The sequence below is a fragment of the Ovis canadensis genome, chromosome X (genome assembly GCF_042477335.2).
Source record: "Ovis canadensis isolate MfBH-ARS-UI-01 breed Bighorn chromosome X, ARS-UI_OviCan_v2, whole genome shotgun sequence".
NCBI lineage: Eukaryota > Metazoa > Chordata > Mammalia > Artiodactyla > Bovidae > Ovis > Ovis canadensis.
Window position 1 is genome coordinate 30757315 of NC_091727.1, and position 23633 is coordinate 30780947.

Genomic DNA, 23633 nt, shown 5'->3' on the forward strand with positions numbered 1-23633 from the left:
ATGACTAAGTGACTGAGCTGAACCGAACTGAAGGGAAAATAATTTATTTATAGCCTGCTCACTCAAAATGCAGTAGTTGCGGATTATTGTGTAGGTGTAAAGCGTCAATAGTGAAATACTTCAAGATGAACTATTTGTCTGCCCATCAAATACTAATCTTCTTTTTAAAAAAAGATTTTATTGATATATTTTTGGCTGTGCTGGGTCTTCGTTGCTGCTCAGGCTTTTCTCTAATTGCAGTGCATGCGCTTCCCGTTGTGATGGCTTCTCTTGTTGTGGAAAAAGGGCTCTAGGTGTGTGGGCTCGGTAGTTGTGGCTCCTGGGCTGTAGAGCACAGGCTCAATAGTGTGGCACATGGGCTTAGTTGCCCTGCGGCATGTGGGATCTTCCAAAATTAGGGATTGAACCCACGTCTCCTGTATTGGCAGGCAGATGTTTAACCACTGGACCACTGTAGATATCCCAAATATTAATCTTCTTGAGGGCACAGTTGGTTGCACATTATAGAGAATCAGTATATATTATTTGGATTGAGTTGAACTCTGATATCTCTTGCTTTCATTACTTGCTGACTTTAAAGCCCTTGCCTGAGCTCACAAAACCCCTACCATTTTGAAGTTGGAAATACCTGGTATACATGGCCACCTTAATATGGAGAGCAGTTTTACCATTTGTTAAAATTTGTTTATATTGGTGATCCTATTAATGGAAGTTTTCTAGTCAAGTCTTCATATGAACTGCCAGCAGATGAGTTCACAGTGCTGTCTTACATGCATCCTTGTATCATACACTCAACTTCTATCCAGGCCCCAATCCTCCCCCAAAATTATAAGAGGACTCTCCTGTAGAGGGAGGCTCAAGTTTCCTAGCACCATCTTAAATTGTATCTTTACCTTTCTTTGACATCTACATCTTGATGGAATTAAAGACTAAGGTTTTTCATAATTTAACTTGCCATCAGCATGCATTGAAATCAGAGCAGAAAAACAAATACACAGTGGCATCAGAGCAGGAAGCTTTGTGCATAACTCAGAGGAATTCAAGCAAAGAGAATGTAATTGCATGCTGAAATCAAAATGCTTATTGATCTGCAAATCCTTACATATATACAAAGAGAAAAAAAAAATTTTTTTTAGAACAAAGGACACCCAATCCACCCAGTTGTAACTTCCTGGCATTGTGTTGGCTAAATGATGACTGAGGGAAAGGTCCTGCCTACATGGTTTTCTATGTATTTTGTGTGCATCCTTGGAGACTGACTTTTCTTCAAGTCATTGCTCAGCATAACTTCAAATATCTTAGGCTGAAAATCCATGGTTCTGGTTTTCAGCTTTCTCCTTATGAGAAAGTCGACCTTTAGGATTCATTAAAGTCTATTGACATTAAATAATATAAAGAAGCAGGCCTCAATTCATGCACACAGAATTGAAACTTGGCACACAATAGATCATGCTTCAGTTTATATTTTCTAAAACACTCTGTTAACTTGCCTATAACAATTTTTGGTGCATCTTAGGGAATCAGATTTTCTAGACCTTAGTTGCTCATTATATATGTGTGGTTCTAGGGAGGAAGCAGAAACAGCACCAGTAATTTGAACAGGGAATATTAGCATAACAAATTAATCATTAATACAAAGGAGTTAAACCCTAAATGGGATAAAAGAAGACTCTCGAAGGGGTCTTGGGATAGCAAGTTTTGAAACCAATGGTTACAATATCTAGAGTGAGAAGAGCTGAGAATATAAGAACAGTAATTTAGCAGAGGGCCCTCCCAAGACAAGACTGAGGTTCAGATCTCCTGGAAGAAGGCAGGAACAGGCATCCTCCATTGTCAAAAAAACTTGCCAGAGGGCACATAGCACAGCTAGTGGGCCACTGAGTGGGGAGAGTGTGGCTTGACAGTGAAGCTGACTGGAGCTGATCTGTGAGAGTCCCTAGGCTCCAGTGATCAATAATAAAGTGCCAGCGCTGGAAGGAAAGTGCCTTCCACCTGCTGTTGCTTCGCAGTGTCCCTTAAGCTTTTTCTACTGTTGAAATAAACATTGTGTCACTGGCCAAAAAGAAATATTTAGAGAGTGTGCCTCTGATATCACAAACCAAGGCAAGGAAGGTGGGGTTGTGTCAAGAAGTGATTAACTGGCACACTCACATATATGATGAATCTAATTTAGGTGTCCAACCATTTATTTTTAATATAATGGCCAATATAACATGTATATGCTTTCTGTCATCCTCTCACTCAAGAGTAATACTTCGCAAAATCTTAGATGCCCAGAAGTAACCCACATGAAGAAAATAGGAATACTTTAAGACAATAGGTTTCCCTGGTAGCTCAGATGGTAAACAATCTGCCTGCAATGCAGGAGACCCACGTTCAGTCCCTGGGTAGGGAAGATCCCCTGGAGAAGGAAATGGCAGCTCACTCAGGTGTTCTTGCCTGGAGAATCCCATGGACAGAGGATCTTGGTGGGCTACAGTCCTTGGGGTCACAAAGAGTCAGACACGATTGAACAATTAGCACTAATACGAACTACTAAGATAATAAGTAGTTGCATGAATTATGGTAAAGCAAAGAGAATATGCCTTACCTCCTAAAACTGATCCAATTCATATAAGTATTTGTAGTCTGCATACAGACCCCATCAGTTCAGTTCAGTTCAGTCGCTAAGTCGTGTCAGACTCTTTGTGACCCCATGAATCGCAGCACGCCAGGCCTCCCTGTCCATCACCAACTCCTGGAGTTCACTCAGACTCACATCCATCGAGTCAGTGATGCCATCCAGCCATCTCATCCCTTGTCCCCTTCTCCTCCTGCCCTCAATCCCTCCCAGCATCAGAGTCTTTTCCCTAGTCAACTCTTTGCATGAGGTGGCCAAAGTACTGGAGTTTCAGCTTTAGCATCATTCCTTCTAGGACTGATCTCCTTTAGTATGGACCAGTTGGATCTCCTTGCAGTCTAAGGGAATCTCAAGAGTCTTCTCCAACACCACAGTTGGAGAAGCATCAATTCTTCGGCACTCAGCTTTCTTCACAGTCCAACTCTCACATCCATACATGACCTCTGGAAAAACCATAGCCTTGACTAGACGGACCTTTGTTGGCAAAGCACTGTGTTAACATTTATAAAAGTAGTTACACTGTCCACAAACCAGTGGATTTAGTTTGTTATTTTTGGGGGGGCTTCCTTGGTGGCTGAGACGGTAAAGAATTGACCTGCAATGTGGGAGACCCAGGTTCAATCCCTGAGTTAGGAAGATCCCCTGGAGAAAGGAATGACAACCCACTCCAGTATTCTTGCCTGGAGAATTCCATGAACAGAGAAACCTGGTGGGCTACAGCCCATAGGGTTGCAAAGAATCAGACACGACTGAGCAACTAACACTTTCACTTTTCACTTTTGGTGTTTTGGGTATGAACAGTGAAAAATGCCATTCTCTAATTATGAAGCCACAGATTCAATCAGTCATCCAATTGATTAGAAGGATTTATCTATCATTCATCTACTGTTTAAATGTCTCCTCTATGATGCCCAAATAAATAATTTCTAGTATTTAACCAGATATATGCATGAGTGGTTTAGGGACTAATTAAAAGTAATCATTTTTATTTTGTATCAGGAAGAAAGGAAGCCAAGGAAGTAAGTTTCCTTGTATTTGATATTCTACAGGTTATGCCTAATTTGAATTAGGATTCATTTTCCACAGTGGCAATTCCCTTGTTTATAATTTAAAAAGCAATGATAATAGTAGCATCAGACTCTATTACAATTGCATCATGGAGGTAAGAAAGCAATAACCACTTAAAGCACTGTAATTACGTCAATGTTATTAAAACCTCTGTGTGTGTTTTTAAATGTCAAAACCCTAACATTAATTACCTTTCTGCACTGAAGCATGAAATAGCTTCAAAGTCCTTAGCTAAACAAAGATTGTGACTAAATTAGGAAAGGTAAAGTCTGGTCCTGAGAGCATCAAAAAGATTTGGCTATAAAGGAAAAAAGTATGTGTTACAGAACCATATGTTTGGTATTTTCCAAATGGACCATATTTCATGTGATTTTATTTTTCTTTTCAATTAAGATGACTTGTCAAACACTGACTTAAATGTACTTTACATTTTATATCTTCATAAGATTTTTCATATAAAGATGTGTACAGACTGACAACTCTCTATCATACCTCTGGTCCCAATTTCTGGTTTGGAAAAATGGGTCCATTAGTAACTGTACAATGACAACACAGGGACCAGAAGATTTAGCCACAGCCAAAAAACAAAAGTAGTCTTAGATACCTGAATTTTAAAATAAGGTGTATGAGCTGTATTCTATAAAGTGTCACAGATATAGCTACTACCATTGAGCTTCTTCAGCTAAATTGGAGACAGTGTGGTATGATGGTAGAAATTCAGATATGCTCATCATACAGGACTTACTTCTTTCAAGTTCCAGCCATGCCTTATGCAGGTGATGGGGGCCTGGGAAAGATACCCAATCACTGAGGCTCAACTTAACTCATTTGGGAAGACAGTATGGATTGAGCTTATAGAGCTATTTATTGTAAGGACTGAAAGATCTACTCCTCAAAAAGCACTCAAAACAGAGCTTGATGCGATAAGTATTAGCTGTTTTACTTGAAATATGCTACAGTCCGGGTTCGATGCAGAATACAGGATGCTTGGGGCTGGTGCACTGTGGTGACCCAGAGGGATGGTACAGGGAGGGAGGTGGGAGGGGGGTTTAGGATGGGGAACACGTGTACACCCATGGAGGATTCATGTTGATGTATGGCAAAACCAATACAATATTGTAAAGTAATTAGCCTCCAATTAAAATAAATAAATTTATATTGAAAAAGAAATATGCTATGGTTTTTTGTATCCATGTATTATTAGGAGTAAAACAATTTAATATTAGGTTGGTACAAAAGCAATTGTGGTTTTGGACCATGAATTTTAAATCATTATAACTAGGCTCAAATACATCTTTATTTATCAAAATAGGAACCATTACAATCAACATATTTTTGCCAATTAAAAATAAGTTTGTTTATTCCTGCAGCATAAATATCCGTGCTTCAGGATTCAAATAACTCTTGAAAGCATTTTCTGCCTCCTGCTGGCTATCAAAGCATTTTCTATGCAAAAACTTTGTCGAGATGCTTGAAGAAGCGGTAGTTGGTTGGCAAGAGGTCAGGTGAATATGGAGGATGAGATAAAACTTTGTAGGCCAATTTGTTCAACTTTTGAAGCATTCATTATGTGACATGTGGTGGCGCACTGTTGTAGAGAATTGGGCCCTTTCTGTTGACCAGTGCCGGCTGCAGGCACTGCAGTTTTTGGTGCATCTCTTCTGCTGAACATACTTCTCAGATGTAATGTTTTTTCCAGGATTCAAAAAGCTGTAGTGGATCAGATTGGCAGCAGACCGCCAGTGACTGTGACCTTTTTTTGGTGCAAGTTTGGCTTTGGGAAGTGCTTTGGATCTTCTTCTCGCTCCAACTGCTGAGCTGGTGGTTGCTGGTTGTCTATAAAATCTACTTTTCTTCACATGTCAGATTCCGATTGAGAAATGGTTCATTGTTGTTGTATACAATAAGAAAAGACAACACTTCAAAATGATGATTTTTTTTAATTGGTGGTCAGCTCATGAGGCACCCACTTATTGAGCTTTTTCACCTTTCCAGTTTGCTTCAGATTCTGAATGACCATAGAATGGTCGATATTGAGTTCTTTGGCAACTTCTCACATAGTTATAAGAGGATCAGCTTCGATTAAGGCTCTAAATTGTCATTGTCAATTTCCAATGGCCGGTCACTGCATTTCTCATCTTCAAGGCTCTCATCTCCTTTGCAAAACTTCTTGAAACACCACTGCACTGCAAAACAGCAATTACTTTTGTACAAACTTAGTAATATAGAATAGTTTAGGTAAATCTGACATTTTATATTATGAATTTATTCCCCGCCTCTTTCCTGCTTATTTTGTCTCTCACCCTCTGCTATTGGTTACCTTCCTATTTCTGTTCTCTTTATTTATACATTTTATTTCCTGTAGCCCCTCTTGTATCTTTGTCTAATGACTTAAAGCACTCTTAAAATATCTCCAGAACATTTGGTCTTCTCCCCTAAAATTGGGCATATGAAAAAAATTTGGACATATGGTTTGATCAGACATTCTGACCTAAAACATTAGGTTCAAGGTTAGACTTCATCGATTACTTATAAAGACCAGAAGAGAATAGAAAAAAGCTGAATTCAGCACTATTCATCAGTAAGACTTCCAGAAAAAGAAATGAACAACACTACCCAACTCTCAGATATTTTTACTTTAAAACATTAAATGGTATCTTCTTAAATACATACACATAACTTAATAACTGATGTTACAATGCCTGAGTTTATAATTCTAAAGAATTTGGAGATGACTCTGTTTATTGACATATTTCTCTTTGGAGCAGTATCTTATTCACCTTCACTTTAGTGGCCATATTTCATCATACCTTATCTAACTGCAAGATGAAGATAAGTTAAAATGAAAAGAAATTACAGCATTACAGGGGAGACCATCAACCAATGTAAGAAAAAAAGGGCAACAAAAGAATGAGGTCACTGCAGCCGCTCAGACAGAATTTCTAAGTAGGTATTCAGGTTCTGACAGCTTCTATCCAAGGACCTTCTTCTACCTATTGTCAGGCCTTCTCACTTGCCCCCAACCCCAATTATTCTACTAACCTCATATCCAGATCTAAATTCTCTAAAAAAATTAATCTGAAAGGTCTGTTGTTTTTCAGTAGAGACAAAATGTCATTTATTAAATGCACCTCTTCTTAGTGATTAGTAATATCTGGAATGGAGGAATGAAGGGAGGAAGGAAGGAGAAATGAAAGAAGGAAGAAAATCTAATATAATTCTAAGGTGTGAACTTCTGGTATTAGTAATTTAGAAGAAGAATATTATAAACCAAACTAATCTTTACAGATGGTATCCACACCTCAGTGAAATATACACTTTAACCTCAGAACTACCTTTTCTTGTTCTGAATGTGGACCTTCATCCATCCTCTGATGAGAGAACATTTGCAACTTTCCCATGACAGTGCTGCTTGCCAACCAACACTTGCATTTCTAACGTTTTGCCATCTTAGTGCCCCCATCACAGTGTTTGTGAAGTATCTAAAGAGTTTCTTCCACTTTGCCCTTCTTCTTTTATAAAAATGAATTTTAAAATAGGAAAATGAAAAAGAAGAAGATGAGGGTCAAATTTACTACCATTGAGACAAAGATTGAAATCATCTGTACCAAGAAAAGGCTCTCATTGGACTGACTTACATGCAGATCATAAATTCAGCTATTTAGGAAAATAACTTTAATGGATGCACATTAGTAACTGGATGTTAAGATATAAATCTGTGGCAAGTTTTTGCTGAGGAACAAAGAAAGTCACTCAGCTCAGTCACTCAGTCGTGTCCAACTCTTTGTGACTCCATGGACTGCAGCACGCCAGCCTTCCCTGTCCATCACCAACTCCCGAAGTTCACTCAAACTCATGTCCATTGAGTCAGTGATGCAATCCAACCATCTCATCTTCTGTCGCCCCTTCTCCTCTCGCCTTCAGTCTTTCCCAGCATCAGGGTCTTTTTGAATGAGTCAGTTCTTTTCATCAGGTGGCCAAAATATTGGAGTTTCAGCTTCAGCATCAGTCCTTCCAATGAATACTCAGGACTGATCTCCTTTAGAATGGACTGGTTGGATTTCCTTGCTGTCCAAGGGACTCTCGAGAGTCTTCTTCAACACCACAGTTCAAAAGCATCAATTCTTTGACAGTTTTCTTTATAGTCCAACTCTCACATCCATACATGACCACTGGAAAAACCATAGCTTTGACTAGATGGACCATTGTTAGCAAAGTAATGTCTCTGCTTTTTAATATGTTGTCTCGGTTGGTCATAACTTTTCTTCCAAGGAGCAAGCATCTTTTAATTTCATGGCTGAAGTCACCATCTGCAGTGATTTTGGAGCCCAAGAAAATAAAGTCTGTCACTGTTTCCATTGTTTCCCCATCTATTTGCCATGAAGTGATGGGACTAAATGCCATGATCTTAGTTTTCTGCATGTTGAGTTTTAAGCCAATATTTTCACTCTCCTCTTTCACTTTCATCAAGAGGCTCTTTAGTTGTTTGTTTTCTTCCATAAGTGTGGTGTCATCTGTATATCTGAGGTTATTGATATTTCTCCCAGCAATCTTGCTTCCAGTTTGTGCTTCATCCAGCCCAGCATTTTGCAAGATGTATTCTGCATATAAGTTAAATAAGCAGGGTGACAATATACAGCCTTGACGTACTCCTTTTCCTATTTGGAACCAGTCTGTTGTTCCATGTCCAGTTCTAACTGTTGCTTCCTGACTTGCATATAGGTTTCTCAAGAGGCAGGTCAGGTGGTCTGGTATTCCCATCTCTTGAAGAATTGTCCACAGTTTCTTGTGATCCACACAGTCAAAGGCTTTGGCCTAGTCAATAAAGCAGAAATAGATGTTTTTCTGGAACTCTCTTGCTTTTTCAATGATCCAGCAGATGTTGGCAATTTGATCTCTGGTTCCTCTGCCTTTTCTAAAACCAGCTTGAACATCTGGAAGTTCACGGTTCAGGTACTGTTGGCTTGGAGAATTTTGAGCATTACTTTGCTAGAGTGTGAGATGAGTGCAATTGTGTGGTAGTTTGAGCATTCTTTGGCATTGCCTTTCTTTGAGGTTGGAATGAAAACTGACCTTTTCCATTCCTGTGGCCACTGCTAAGTTTTCCAGATTTGCTGGCATATTGAGTGCAGCACTTTCACAGCATCATCTTTTAGGATTTGAAATAGCTCAAATGGAATTCCATCACCTCCACTAGCTTTGTTTGTAGTGACGCTTCCCTAAGGCCCACTTGACTTGCTATTCTTTGGAAATCTGCATTCAAATGAAAACAAGATGCTGAATGAGGTTTAAAATTACCATGCGAGAACTGTAAAGCTGACCTGATTCTTAGTCCCTCACACATATCAAGTGTGTATACAAATATGGAAGTTGGAAAGGAGAAAGGAATGTTTGGGGGTACCATTTGCATAGTGAAGGCAACGCAAGGTGGAGTGCCAGAGGTACTGCCCCTTTCAACGTGAGTCAACACACTGACTTTAAGGAAACAACTGCAGTGGTCTAGGGGACCTCCAACACAAGGGTGGAATTTCCTAGAATGACTCAAATTCACTAAAACTCAACTACAGTGTTATTTGGGGAGAATAAAAAGAGTGGGACAAGGAATGGCAAAAGTCTGGTACCTGGGTGGCAAGGTACCCATAGTATGAAGCAGAAGCTAAGTGGCTGTTCATGGTCAGAGGTAACAGCTCTCTATGAAGTGTCGACATTATAGATCCATCCTTAGACTTTGCTCACTGCATCCCCCAGGCTGCTTTGGGTCATGCAGACTACAATGAGGGAAAAAGTAGCTGCAGTCCAGGTGATGACTTGCTTGTTTTTCTGTCTCTCCTCAGAAAGGGGAGACAGGGGGAGACAGGGCAGGGGGAGACAGGGCCCAAGCACAGAAGTGAGTTTGTACTTGTTCATGGCTCTAAGTGGGGGATAGGGGAGGGGGGAATGCCTAAATAAGTTCCCAGGGTGGGGAACAAGGCTTTAGATAAACCAGAGGAAAAAAAGAAAGATAAAGAGCCACTCTAGTCTTTTCTTCAGCCTGTAGCTGCTACTGCAGCTCTCCCCTTCCCTCCGCTTGGACTCCATCTGGCTTCTCCTGGCAGCTGTGATGTGAAGGGTGTAAATGGTGAATTTACTGCTAGGGCTTCGAGTAAACTTTGCATGAGAAAGAAAAGGAATTTTAAATCACAGCTTTGTATTTTGTGGCTATGGCATGTAGATGTATGATAAAAACTGATGGAAACTGTTGTTATGTGTTTAATTTCATAAATGCTAGAGGGGTCATCTCCACCAGGGAAAAGAGCAAAGTTAAAAAAAAACAAACATTACTGGGACACAGCTCCCTTGCTATCTGCCACCCGTGGGCAGGTTGGAATTGAAACTCTTAGTACTGGAATCAAGTCTCCAACTGATGGGTTTTTTGCTGTGATTTTGCCAGTGGGAGTCTTTAGGGAACGGCAAGTTTTCAGATGAAGATACATATTTCGGATTTTAGACAGCAGTTTTTATTTTGCTAATGAGCTCTCTAAAATCAGATTTATGACCCCTTAGAGGCTGATAATTTTCTGCCCTGATGTATTTATTTTTTTGTGGGTCAACTTGAACTCTAAGACTGACAGGGTGAAAAGTGCTTGGGAAAGCCTGGCTTGCCTCTTGGACTTGGAACACAGGTGTCTGGCCCTACAGCGTCTCTGCTTTGCTACTGCTGAGAAAAACCCGCTGGCATTTTTGATATGCTGAATTCACAGGTCCTAATTGTTTGGACCTGACTCCAAGATAAAACCTGATACTGCCCACTATGGGCTGTTTTATGGTCAGTATTGAGTTGTGTTCAGCTGAAAGCAGACACAGGCTCAATGAATGGGACTCAGACTCTGGAACTGCTAGACGTTTATTTAGGACACTCTTAGAAAACTACTAGAGCTCATCAATGAATTTGGTAAAGTTGTAGGCTATAAAATTAACACCAAGAAATCTATTGCATTTCTATACACTAACAATGAAAGATCAGGAAAAGAAATTCAAGAAACAATTCCATTTACCCCACATCAAAAAGAATAAAATACCTAGGAATAAACCTACTTAAGGAGAAAAAAGACCTGTACTCCAAAAACTATAAGATAATAATGAAATAAATCAAAGATGACACAAACAAATGGAAAGATATACCATGTTCCTGGGTTCAGTTCAGTTCAGTTGCTCAGTCGTGTCCGACTCTCTGCAACCCCATGAACCGCAGCACGCCAGGCCTCCCTGTCAATCACCAACTCCAGGAGTCCACCCAAACCCATGTCCATTGAGTCGGTGATGCCATCCAACCATCTCATCCTCTGTCGTCCCCTTCTCCTGCTCTCAAACTTTCCCAGCATCAGGGTCTTTTCAAATGAGTCAGCTCTTCACAACAGGTGACCAAAGTATTGGAGTTTAAGCTTCAACATCAGTCCTTCCAATGAACACCCGGGACTGATCTTTAGAATGGACTGGTTGGATCTCCTTGCAGTCCAAGAGACTCTCAAGAGTCTTCTCCAACACCACAGTTCAAAAGCATCAATTCTTCAGTGCTCAGCTTTCTTTATAGTCCAAATCTCACATCCATACATGACTACTGGAAAAACCATAGCCTTGACTAGACGGACCTTTGTTGACAAAGTAATGTCTGTGCTTTTCAATATGCTGTCTAGGTTGGTCATAACTTTCCTTCCAAGGAGTAAGTGTCTTTTAATTTCATGGCTGCAGTCACCATCTGCAGTGATTTTGGAGCCCCAAAAAATAAAGTCTGACACTGTTTCCACTGTTTCCCCATCTATTTCCCATGAAGTGATGGGACCAGATGCCATGATCTTAGTTTTCTGAATGTTGAGCTTTAAGCCAACTTTCTCACTCTCCTCTTTCACTTTCATCAAGGGCTCTTTAGTTCTTCTTCACTTTCTGCCATAAGGGTGGTGTCATCTGCATATCTGAGGTTATTGATATTTCTCCTGGCAATCTTGATTCCAGCTTGTGCTTCCTCCAGCCCAGCATTTCTCATGATGTACTCTGCATATAAGTTAAATAAGCAGGGTGACAATATACAGCCTTGACGTACTCCTTTTCCTATTTGGAACCAGTCTGTTGTTCCATGTCCAGTTCTAACTGTTGCTTCCTGACCTGCATATAGGTTTCTCAAGAGGCAGGTCAGGTGGTCTGGTATTCCCATCTCTTGAAGAATTTTCCACAGTTTGTTGTGATCCACACAGTCAACGGCTTTGGCATAGTCAATAAAGCAGAAGTAGATGTTTTTCTGGAACTCTCTTGCTTTTTCGATGATCCAGCAGATGTTGGCAATTTGATCTCTGGTTCCTCTGACTTTTCTAAAACCAGCTTGAACATCTGGAAGTTCATGGTTCAGGTACTGTTGATGCCTGGCTTGGAGAATTTTGAGCATTCCTTTACTAGCGTGTGAGATGAGTGCAATTGTGTGGTAGTTTGAGCATTCTTTGGCATTGCCTTTCTTTGGGATTGGAAGACCAATATTGTCAAAATGACTATACTACCCAAAGCAATCTACAGATTCATTGCAATCCCTATCAAATTACCAATGGCATTTTTTCACAGAACTAGAACAAAAAATCTGAAACTTTGTATGGAGACACAAAAGACCACAAATAGCCAAAGCAATTTTGAGAACGAAAAACAGGGCTGGAAGAATCAGGTGCCCTTACTTCAGACTACTCTACAAAGCTATAGTCATCAAAACAGAAGGACTCTACTCTGTGGGGTCCTAACAGTAGGACACCACTCTGTGCAGTCTTAGCTCTGCAAACATCTGGATGCTGGCTGGACCAGCTGGGTCACTTACAGATGCCCCAGAGTGAGGGTGATTCTTCAAGGGGCCCATTTGAAATTGAGCTGTAGGTGCTCTGTAGTTCAGATGCACAGCTTGATGACATTCCTCACTTGTGCTTCCTGCTGAAAGCTGCAGATTGTGTGACGGCACTCAGGGGGACCCCTCTGCCCTGCTGGCCAATCCAACTCTGGAACCCCTGTGTAAGGAGAGAGGCCTCACCACTGTCAACTTGTGTTCTGCTTTTCCAGATTAGGTGCAATTTGCAGCAGTGGACTGACAAGCTGACTGCACTTCCCTCACCTTTCTCCTGCTGCCCAGGCTTTAAGAAGGCCCTTGGACCATTCAGTGCAGCAGTCTTCACAAAGGGTTTGATCTTTTCTAGGCTGCTCACCAGATAAATGATCAGGGCAAGAGGCATGGGGGAAGGGGGAGGTATATAAATCCATTTTTCCAAATGTTAAAAATCAGACTTTTGTTATCAAGCAAAGGCTCATGTGCCCATGGCACAGAAACCCAAACTCTGACAGTGGGTGTTTGCAGGAAAGTAAGAGTTTATTTGTAGTATGCCAATCAAGGGAGGGGCCTTCCCTGGTGACTCAGATGGTAAGGAATCTACCTGCAATGCAGGAGACTGAGGTTCGATCCCTGGGTTAGGAAGATCCCCTGGAGAAGGGAATGGCAACCCACTCCAGTATTCTTGTCTAGACAGAGGAGCCTGGTGGGCTATAGTCCATGGGGTTGCAAAGACTTGGACATGAGTGAGTGACTAACACACACACACACACACACACACACACACACACACATAAACAAGGGAGTAGAAGACAAGCCTCAGATCCTGTCCAACTTGGTCTTTGAGGTAGGGATGTTTTATTTTTTAATTTATTTTATTGAAATATAGTTGATTTACAATGTTGTGTTAATTTCTGCTGTATAGCAAAGTGATTCAGCTATCCATTGTGCTGTGCTCAGTCACATCCAACTCTTTGTGACCCCATGGACTATAGCCCACAAGGCTCCTCTGTCCATGGGGATTCTCCAGGCAAGAATACTGAAATGGGTTGGCATGCCCTCCTTCAGGGGATCTTCTCAACCCAGGAATCAAACCCAAGTCTCCTGCATTGCTTCTTTATTGTCTGAGCCACCAGGGTATATATATATATATATATATATATATATATATATATATATATATACATATATATATATATACACACATACATACATATGAACACATTCTTTTTCATATTCTATTCTATTATGGTTTATCACAGGATATTGAATATTGTTTCCTGTGCTATACAGTAGGACTTTGTTGTTTCTCTATTCTATATATAATAGTTTGTATCTGTTAATCCCAAACTCCCAATCCATCCCCACCCACCTTGGCAACCAGAAGTCTGCTCTCTATGCTGTGAGTCTGTTTCTATTTCTTAGATATGATCTTTTTTGTGTCATATTTTAGATTCCACATGTAAGTGATATCATATGGTATTTGTCTTTCTCTGTCTGACTTACTTCACTTAGTATGATAATCTCTAGTTCCATCCATATTGCTGCAAATGGCATTATTTCATTTTTTTTTATGAATGAGTAGTGTTCCATTGCATATATGTACCACATCTTTAGGGATGTTTCAAAGGAGAGAAACAAAGTCTGGGATTAATCATTGTCTTATGACCATTTCTGAACCATGGTTTTGGGAGTGAGGATGTCTCTGGTTTATGAATCACTGGCCAGGTGGACCATGGCTCGGGGGTCTGTGAGTTCATTTTGCCCTGGAGAAATAAGCTGAATTTGTACATTAATGATAATATTTATAATAGCAGTTTTATTACATTAATGATGTTATTAACAACAGAAATTTTAGCCATCTAACTGGTTGATTAGTGTTCAGTTAGCACAGGATTGAGGTCAGAGGGGACAAGAAAGGAAATAAAGTTTTGGATGGAGAGAGTAATCATAAACTTGGTAAGGGCACTTGGTTTTAGTCGGACTTGGTTTCAATTTCACCCTGATCAGTTCCTGAATATGATGTGTCTTTTTGTTTCAGTTGTAAAAATGTTCTGTGAAAATGCTTGTGTCCCTCTTGCCAGTGAAAGGTCTGGACCAAAAAGAACTAGTTAGGAAAAAGTGTAAAGTTAGGATTGGTGATTGGGCTCACAGATCTTGTAACAGTGGAGATGGAGAACAAGAAACCCTCAACACCTAAGTAGGCGCAGGGTGAGGGTGAGGCATTCAGGATCTTTGCTTTTCAGAATTGCTTCTGGGAGCTTTATGCTCTTTCTGAAGAAAAAACATTCCTTCGGGCTACCTAGCAAGCTGCTGTGGGAGTGAGTCAGATTCAGATGGGCAGCCACGCCCAGATGGCTTATGACTGTGACTGAGAGAGAGCCCATCTCTTTCGCGGTCCCCACTCACTACTTCCAAGTGCAGTTCACCCCTTGGCAGGTGGTCAACTGTCACCGGCAAAATGTTGAAATAGACCGCCTCAGGCAGTCCCTCTGAGAGCAAGGACTGAACTGAATGACTTCTGAATCATACAGTTTGAGAACCAGAGGACAAGAGGAACCATGGTGGGAAGCCACTCTGGGGACACTATGAGTTCTTGGACATGCCCGCCCCGTGCATGTCCTCTGTGGTGTGCCGGAACATCAGAAATTCTGTTTCCAGGGGACACATGTGCAGTCAGGGATTCAACGTCTTGGATGTGTGCCCTGACGATTGTGACACTGCAGGGCTTTGGGGTTAGCCTCTCCTTCCTGGCCAGAGCTATGCTGGGCCCTGAATTGATGTTTATGGCCAGCTTTAAAAAAATAAAAAGGTTCAGACAGAAAGTTATAGAGGAAGGCCCTTGGCTTTCTAAGATAGACCTTTTTGGGTAATGGGGTGTGCTTTAACTGGCTTTGTGGAGATCACTTCTACAGGTTGGCCTCTCCCTGATGTGTTGGGTTCTACTGATCATAATTCTGTAAAGACTCCTCAGCCAAGGGAGTGGATTGTGAAGACAAGTTCACAGAGCAAGAGTGAGACTGCTATCTAGAAGGACCTGCTTGCAGGGTTGGCCCTTGGCTGGTATCTGGGAACTTTGGTTTAGGGAGTATTCTCTTCCCTCCTTTCCCTAACTCGTAGGAGTGGCTCTCTGGGCCTAGACAGTTGATGCCAACAATGGGGTTTATGCTGAGCCCCTGCTTCTGTGTATTTGGGATTTTGGTACCTCTTAGGTCAAGGGTGACCATGTGACTAGCCCTCAAGAGAAACCCTAAATTCTGAGTCTCAAAGGGCTTCTGTGGACAAGAGATACTGTACACACATTGCTGAATTTTTATTGCTAGGAAAAGCGTGCTTGTGATCCCCCAAGGGAGGGGGAGAGCAAAAGGAACCCTACATGTGGATTCCCCCAGGCTCTGCCTGTCTTTTCCCCTTACGATCTGCCTGTATATCCTTACCACATCTCTGTGTAAGTCTTAGCCCTAAAGACAACTCTAGGCAGAGGCCCACGAGACCTGGCAGATCCCTGAGTGGAATGGTGATCTTGCGGCCTCCTAACACAGCCACCAAAGGATATCTGAAATATTTTCTTATCACTTTATAGATGTAGATTATTTTCAAATTTCAATTGTATTGATCACTGCCCTAAAGTTTAGATATGAGACCTGCCACCAGATAGTTTTTTAATGTGTAAAGGAACGTACATTTCATACATTTCAAACTATTTTTTTTAAATCTAATGTTTCTATTGAAGTGTAGTTGATTTATAGGATGGATGGACAACAAGTTTCTATTAAATAGCACAGGGAGCTGTATTTAATAATGGGATAAACCATAATGGATTGGGGGCAGGAGCAGAAGGGGACGACAGAGGATGAGATGGCTGGATGGCATCACCGACTTGATGGACGCGAGTCTGAGTGACCTCCGGGAGTTGGTGATGGACAGGGAGGCCTGGTGTGCTGCGATTCATGGGGTCGCAAAGAGTTGGACACGGCTGAGCAATTGTACTGAACTGTACTGATAATGGAGAAGAGTATAAAAAGGAATGTATCTGTGTATACCTGAGTTACTCTGCTGTACAGCAGAAAGTTTAACATTCTTAATACTATCTTTTGACATAACTCATTTTCTTTGGAATCCTAAGTATTTTATTTGCTGCATTATCAAGAGCCTCATTCTGAGAAGATGTCCATAGATGTATCACACTGCCAAAGAAGTTTGCACAAAAGAAATTTCAAGAGTCCTTGCAATGGGTTATTAACCTGGACTAGATGTATTAATCACTGATGAGCAATTTATTACCTATGTGAATAAACATTTAGTGCCCTAAATTTTATCCAGGGACAAGAAGAACTAGCTTCATTGATTGCATTTAAAGGGGCAGCAGTAGCCAACGACAAAGTCACTTTATATTTCATACCATACTCATTCAATGTGACAGTTATATATGTAATGCATCTAAAAGGTAAGATAAAATTGGGGATTTAGAATGATGTTGATTTTCTGGAACTATAGAGCCTCCTTATAGAATATAAGTTTCCTGAACTTTATTTACTGTCTACAGAAAAATCCCACACTAAAACTCTGAAAAACCTATTTCACTTTCAGTTACCTCTCTGATCAGAGATTTCCACTCGACTTTGTACAAAGACAGTCTTCCCCACAGCTAATGGGAGTGGCAAAGAGACAGAGCAAACCTACAAAAGTAATTTTTGTTTACTAGGTGTTTAATATTTTTTGAAGCTGTCCTTAAACCCTGATGAACCTTTTCACAACCAAATGAGTGGTTAACAACTTAACATTATAACTTAATGTTCCAAACTTGATTTCAGCAGGTTCAATGGAGAGACTATGATAAAAATAGTGTATGAGTGCAAACCCCCTGCTCTGTCTTTATAAGATGTACAGAGATGCATTTCCTGTTGGGAAACACTCCTTTGCAGTGACACAGCATGGAACAGAGGATTTTCTAATCGTCTGTAACTAGAGTTTTTCTTTAACGGACTACAAAAATACTGTGTGTAAAAATAATAAGAAACTTTATTTTACACTATTTTACACTTCTGCCCATAGCTGCTCCATTGTGCTTCATGGTGAACAGCACATGTGTGGCCCGCGTGCCTTCACAACTTTGCACAGAGCATCTCCAGCATCATATCATCCATACTGACTGTGCCAATGATGGGCCTGAAGAACAGTTCAGCCAGGGTGTTAGCGCTGATGAATCTCAGAAGGAAGAGGGCACTGTTCAGTTCAGCAAACCTGGCCCGGTACACCCCGTGTGTCATCCTGACGTGTTCGCTCAGTATCTGTTGAGTTCCCCACTGAAGTCCCTGGATGTACTTCACGCACTGCAGGCCTGGCAGGTCTGCAGGAGAAAAATGGCAGAAAATATCTTGTTTAGAAACACTCACTCAGAACTCTTGACTAGCTTTTTCAATAGATCCTTTTGCTTCCTTGAGGAAATGAAAACCCACTCTAATATTCTTGCCTGGGAAGTCCCATGGAAAGAGGAGCCTGCCATGCTGCAGTCCATGGGGTCACAAAGAGTTGGACATGACTAAGTGACTGAAAAACAAATGATATTTAGGGATGGGGGTGGGAGGGGGGGCTTCCCAGGCAGCTCAATGGTAAAGAATCTGCCTAACAGTGCAGGAGACTCGAATTTGATCCCTGGGTTGGGAAGATCCCCGGGTTGGCAAGATCCCCTGGAGAAGGACATGACAATCCACTCCAGTGTTCTTGCCTGGGAAATCCCATGGACAGAGGAGCCTGGTGGGCTACAGTCATGGGGTTACAAACAGTTGTACACAACTGAGCACATACACATACCAATTAAAACAATGCTCAAGTTCCCTGGTTAAAAGTTCTTTTCAACAAAGAAAGTGCCAAACCAGTTCTAAGGTTTTAGGAACAAAGCCTCCAAGAAGGAAACATCATGTGACTTATTTAATAGTCACTATGTTTGTAGGCTCATATTCAAAAACTGCTGGTCCTGAGCCAAATGCATATTTAACTCAGTAGGACCGTTAAATATAGTTTAATGAATAGCACTGCTCCAGTTCACTCTCTATGCACTTACAAAGACATTAAAATTATTTCAAGAAGTGTGCATCTTATGTTTTACCTGTAGGAAATGGGCCTTAGTATAAAGGTGAGAAGTTTTGTCAGCTAATATTTGACCATCCTCCCTTGAATTTCCCACCACTGTAATGATTACAGTGCATGGTGGTGGACTTCACAGCTGTCAACTGTGACTGACAGTCTCATTTTAATTATTTGCCTGCAGGCTGATTTTAGTCTGGAGTCCCACAATAATTTAAGAGTTAATACTGGCCACTTAGTTCATCGTACCATGACTTCTGTATTGGGGAAGGTTTTTAAAAAAGTGATTCCAGGGACTTCCCTGGTGTTCCAGTGATTAAGACTTTGCCTTTCAGTGCAGGGGTTTGCGGGTGTGCTCCCCTGGCTGGGGAGCTAAGATCTCACATGCCTCCTGGCCAAAAAACAAAAACAGAAAACAGAAACAGTATTGTAACAAATTCAATAAAGACTTTAAAAATGGTCCACATCAAAAAAATCTTTTAAAAATGGAGTCTAATGAGCATTCCAAAAGGCTCTTTAAAAAACATTTTAAAGTAAGCAGTCTTTAAAGGGTTAAAGAGTAAGCATGAAAACATCATTGATTGCAACATGGTGCAAAAGTAACTTTTCAAATACAACCTGAGACCCAAGTAAAAGAGAATGAAATACAATACAGGGAAGATTAAATGCCTGTTAAGTTTTATAAAGAGGGTGGTAAGAGGAGGCTGCTTTTAAAAGTCCTTTGATCCTACACAATGGTGATATTACTGGACTATTACTGTAAACTCTTTAACTTGTATTTAAGTACCAATTTACCATTCAGTTTAAATGGTGTTGATTATTGTAATCATTTTCCTTCCCATTTTCTATGAATCCAACAGAAAAGTATTTTAAAAGCATCATGCTCATTGTCAGAGTAACAGAACCAGCCAGTGTTCTTTTAGAAAAAATACTGGCAATAGGCAAGTTATTTCTATTATAGGCAAGTATCAAATCTGATCGATGAGAACAAAAATAGCACAACATCTATAATCCATATTCCAATTCTGATTACCCCAGTCCATGCATTACCATCCCCTACTACCTACAGTTCATTATCCAGGCTTGAGACCCAATTTTACTGCACTGGGATTCCATTCACGTTGTTTTGTTGTTTAGTTGCTAAGTCATGTCCGACTCTCTTGCAACCCCGTGGACTGTAGCCCACTGGGTTCCTCTAGCTTCAGAAGAAGCTTGCATGAAACCACCAAAGGGTGGTGGTTGGAAGCTCCACCAGGTCTAAATTCATGGTTTATTAAAACTTCATCTTGTGAACTCTACTCTTCTCTGCTTTCATACCACACTCCTCTTTCTCCATCCTCCTCTAAAAGTGCCCTCCCCCCTCGACCCTGCCCCCACTGCCCCACCAAGACCTGCCTTGAAATTAATTTGAGGAAAGAGAAAGGCAGATTGATGGATTCCATGGGAGGGGGGGGGGAATTTTTAAACATAAAGATCAGGGGATACAAAATGATAAACACCAAAGAAAGGCCACACACTTAGCAGGCAGTACTTTTTCCCAGATAAAGTATATTTGTATTTAAAGCATACCCAACTTGGGTGGATTAGACTCCTTTGAGAGAGAATTCAGAAAAGCAGGGGAAGAGTAAGGGATGCAAAACAGGGTGGAGGAAAAGGTAAGCCAGTGGGATGTAAACTTCTAAAAGCTTAGGGCTTGTCTTACCTTTTTATTCCAGCAGAACAAAGCACATGGTAGATGTCTAATAAAATGCCTGAAGGAGCAAGAAAACAGTCTTCCCAACGATCTTAAGAACCACGTGAGAATGCATTACTATGGATGCACATTTGCAAACCTTGGACCAGAGCTACTGAATCAGAACTTCCAGAGGAAGAACCTGGAAAGATTTTGGATGACCCCTACCCCCAAGAGCACAGGCAAGTTTGGAAAACTGGTATAAGCAAAAGGTAAACTATAATGATCACTGGGATAAGCTGAGGTCTCTAAGTCCTGAAACGTGAGGTCTGAATTATCATCCCATTAAATACTGTTCTTGTCCACTGCAAACATGCTAGGTAGGAAGCAAGGCAGGACATAACCCCAAGGACATGACAGCAAGACGCCTGGTGTCAGGATAAAGGATGTAGTGGGAGCATGGTGAAAGCTATCTGAAAATTTCCTGCCCACCCACGACCCTCTTGGAAGGATGCTGGTCCAAGATGACTCCAGTAGTAGGACACACTCGAGACAAAGTGCTGGGCTGTCCAGGGAGATGTTCTTGGATGATTTGGTTGTGCTTAGCAGGGCAGTGTTCAGCACCCAACAGGCACCCTGAAAGTGTGGGGCAGTGGACATCCCCTTGGGCCCAGGAGACTCACGTGCCACAACTCAGTGGCCATTTACTTTGGAGTAAGGTCGCTTGCAACTAGACTACCTTATCTGCCAAAGGGATGGAGGAAGAGGGAGAGGCCCAGGGGGTTGACAAGGAGGTCTCTAGGATATCTAAGAGAAAGAGATGGCAACCCCCTCCAGTATTCTGGCCTGGGAAATCCCATGGACAGAGGAGCCTGGCAGGTTGCAAGAGTCCGAATGACTTAGTGACTAACCAGCCACAAGGTATCTAAAGGCTCTAAAACAGCGCTCCTGCTTGCAGTCCTGAACATGTCTTTTTCCTACCCCTTTGCTAACCTGTCACATTTAGACGATGAGATAGTTCAACTACTTAGGACCATTAAAATGACCACTCAGAGGCAGACCCACGAAACACCGAGTCCAGTGTTCTTCCTGCCAGTACCCCCCAGGGGATGGATGGTCTCTCTACGGATCCTTAACAAATGTTTCTTTTCTTGCCAGCCTTAACAGCCTTCGGCCGACAAAAAAAGCCTCTGGTAAATTTCAGAGTTGAGTTTCACAAACAGACGTTGCAGAATTTGCAGCGAACCCAAACTTTATTTTCTTTTTTAAAAGTACGCTAGTGGGTTTAGAAGATTTGACAAGGAATATAGCCAAGTTCCCCAAGCCACAAACTTTTCTGTGGTAACAAAAAGATGTGAGAGATCAAGTACAAACCTTAGCAAACAGCCCCCCTCCTCCTCTCGGCGGGGTTTCTGAAGCCACCACTCCCTGCCCCTCACGAGGAATGGGTTTCCGGAACTCCCCTATCTCTGCTGAGTTAGCCAGGATTCCTCACTTGTGCACCCTCAAACTCCTCTAACTGAAAACTCTTCGAGTGTCTGCGCCCCGGGGTAGGTACTGCGGAGAAAAGCCAGAGCCGAGGCCGGCGCCCTTACCCGGGTTGAAGAGTACGGTCCCCTTGAGGTAGGCGTACTCCTTGGTAGTTATATCCAGGCTTCGGCACTTGGCAAGGAAGCCCTTGATAGTTTGGACCTCGGCGGCCGAGGGCAAATACTCGGCCTCCAGCGGCAAGACCGAGTGCGGCAGCAGTGGGGGTTGGGGCGGCGGCTCGTTGCCCGCGGTCTCCCGCCGCCTGGTGGCGAGGATGCTCTGCAGCAGGCTGAGCTCAGAGGTCTCCACCGTCTCAAAGTTCAGGCGGTCCTGGGCCAGCTCCAGCATGAGCAGCGGCGCCCAGCAGCTGCGCAACAGCACTAGCTGCTGGTCCAGGGGGAGCACCTGGAAGCAGGGCAAGTACTTGACGAAACGCAGCGTCTTCAACAGGCCCGCCGACGCGGCCTCGCAGACCACCTGTGGGCTCTTGAGGGTCACCCGCCGCCGCACGCCGCGCGCGGGGTCCCACCAGGGGGTCCCCGGCGGTGCCTCTCTAGCCAAGTCCGTCGGCTTGGCGCCCGAGGGCACGTGGCAGGGGAGGCTGCCCAGCCGCGGGTGGTCTTCGCCGCAAAAGCAGCAGAGGCACGGGAGCGCACCCGCCTGCCCGCCCCGCAGTTCCTCTCGGCCCCCTAGCCTCCGCGCGCTGTAAGAGCGGTCCCACCATGCGCCCCCCGGCTGCGCCTCGGAAGCTTCCGCCGCCACGTGCGTCTGCTTGGCGCTGGTGAGCAAGCTGTACAGAATGCTGCCCTGCCGCGGGTGGTCTTCCCCGCAGAAGCAGCAGCGGTACAGGAGCACCGTGGTCCGCACACCCGTCAGCCCCTCTCTGCCCGCCGGGGGCTCAGAGCCACAGGAGCAGCCCCAGCACGCGGCCCCCAGTCCTTCCTCGGGCGCCTCCGGAGTCTCCTGCGCTTGCTTGGCGTTCATGAGCAGGTTGTAGAGGATGCTGCCCTGCCGCGGGTGGTCTTCCCCGCAAAAGCAGCAGCGGTACAGGAGCACCGTGGCCGGCGCACCGGTCAGTCCCTCTCTGCCCACCGGGGGCTCAGAGCCACAGGAGCAGCCCCAGCACGCGGCCCCCACCCGTGCCTTGGGGGGCTCCGGGGTCGCTTGCACTTGCTTGGCGCTCATGAGCATGTTGTACAGGATGCTGCCCTGCCACTGGTGGTCCTCGCCCGCCATGGCCCGCGGTGCCCGCAGCCTGGCTCTGTCCAGTGGCCGCCGCCTGCGATCTATTTATACTGAGCGCGCACGCACGCGCATCGGCCGTCTCCGCCCGGGCAAAGGCGCGGAGCGGGGCGCGGCGCTGGGTGTGTTCGCTTGTGACCTCGGCGGTTCAGAGGGGACAGATGCACCTCACAGGCTAAAAATGGAAGAGGAGAGGAGGCGTGGGCGCTCCTGGACACTTCCCCCCTTCGTCTCACTACACGCTTCCCCGCCTCTGGAAGACAGCTGAGCGCAGGGAGCAGGTATTGGGGGCACGCTTCCAACTCTCCATTGAACTCTGGCGTCTCATTGACTCCCTTTACTGGGAGGGCAGGGTTATCAAAAAGGGCAAAAATCTATTTCCATGCCTTCTTTGCAAACTTACATTAAATGACCAAACTTTGCATGACTTACATTTTGTTTATGGATAGGGAGGTCTTATTTTCAGGGACTTGGAAAAATACAGACCATGGACCAGCAGTATCAGCGTCATAGGAGAACTTGGTAGAAATGCCCAATCTCAGGCCCCAACCAGACTGTCTGACTCTGAATGTGCATTTTAACAA

General features: G+C 43.2%; 1 protein-coding gene across 1 annotated transcript; it reads right to left on the minus strand.

Annotated features, from left to right (window-relative positions):
• Nucleotides 1-17522: 17522 nt before the first annotated feature.
• NR0B1 (nuclear receptor subfamily 0 group B member 1) lies at nucleotides 17523-23067 on the minus strand. The gene is made up of 2 exons (XM_070291472.1): nucleotides 21873-23067; nucleotides 17523-17868 (listed from the first exon to the last, which is right to left on the minus strand). Exons 1-2 carry the CDS (start codon nucleotides 23041-23043, stop codon nucleotides 17624-17626), a joined length of 1416 nt encoding a protein of 471 aa, XP_070147573.1. The 5' UTR covers nucleotides 23044-23067; the 3' UTR covers nucleotides 17523-17623.
• Nucleotides 23068-23633: the final 566 nt, after the last annotated feature.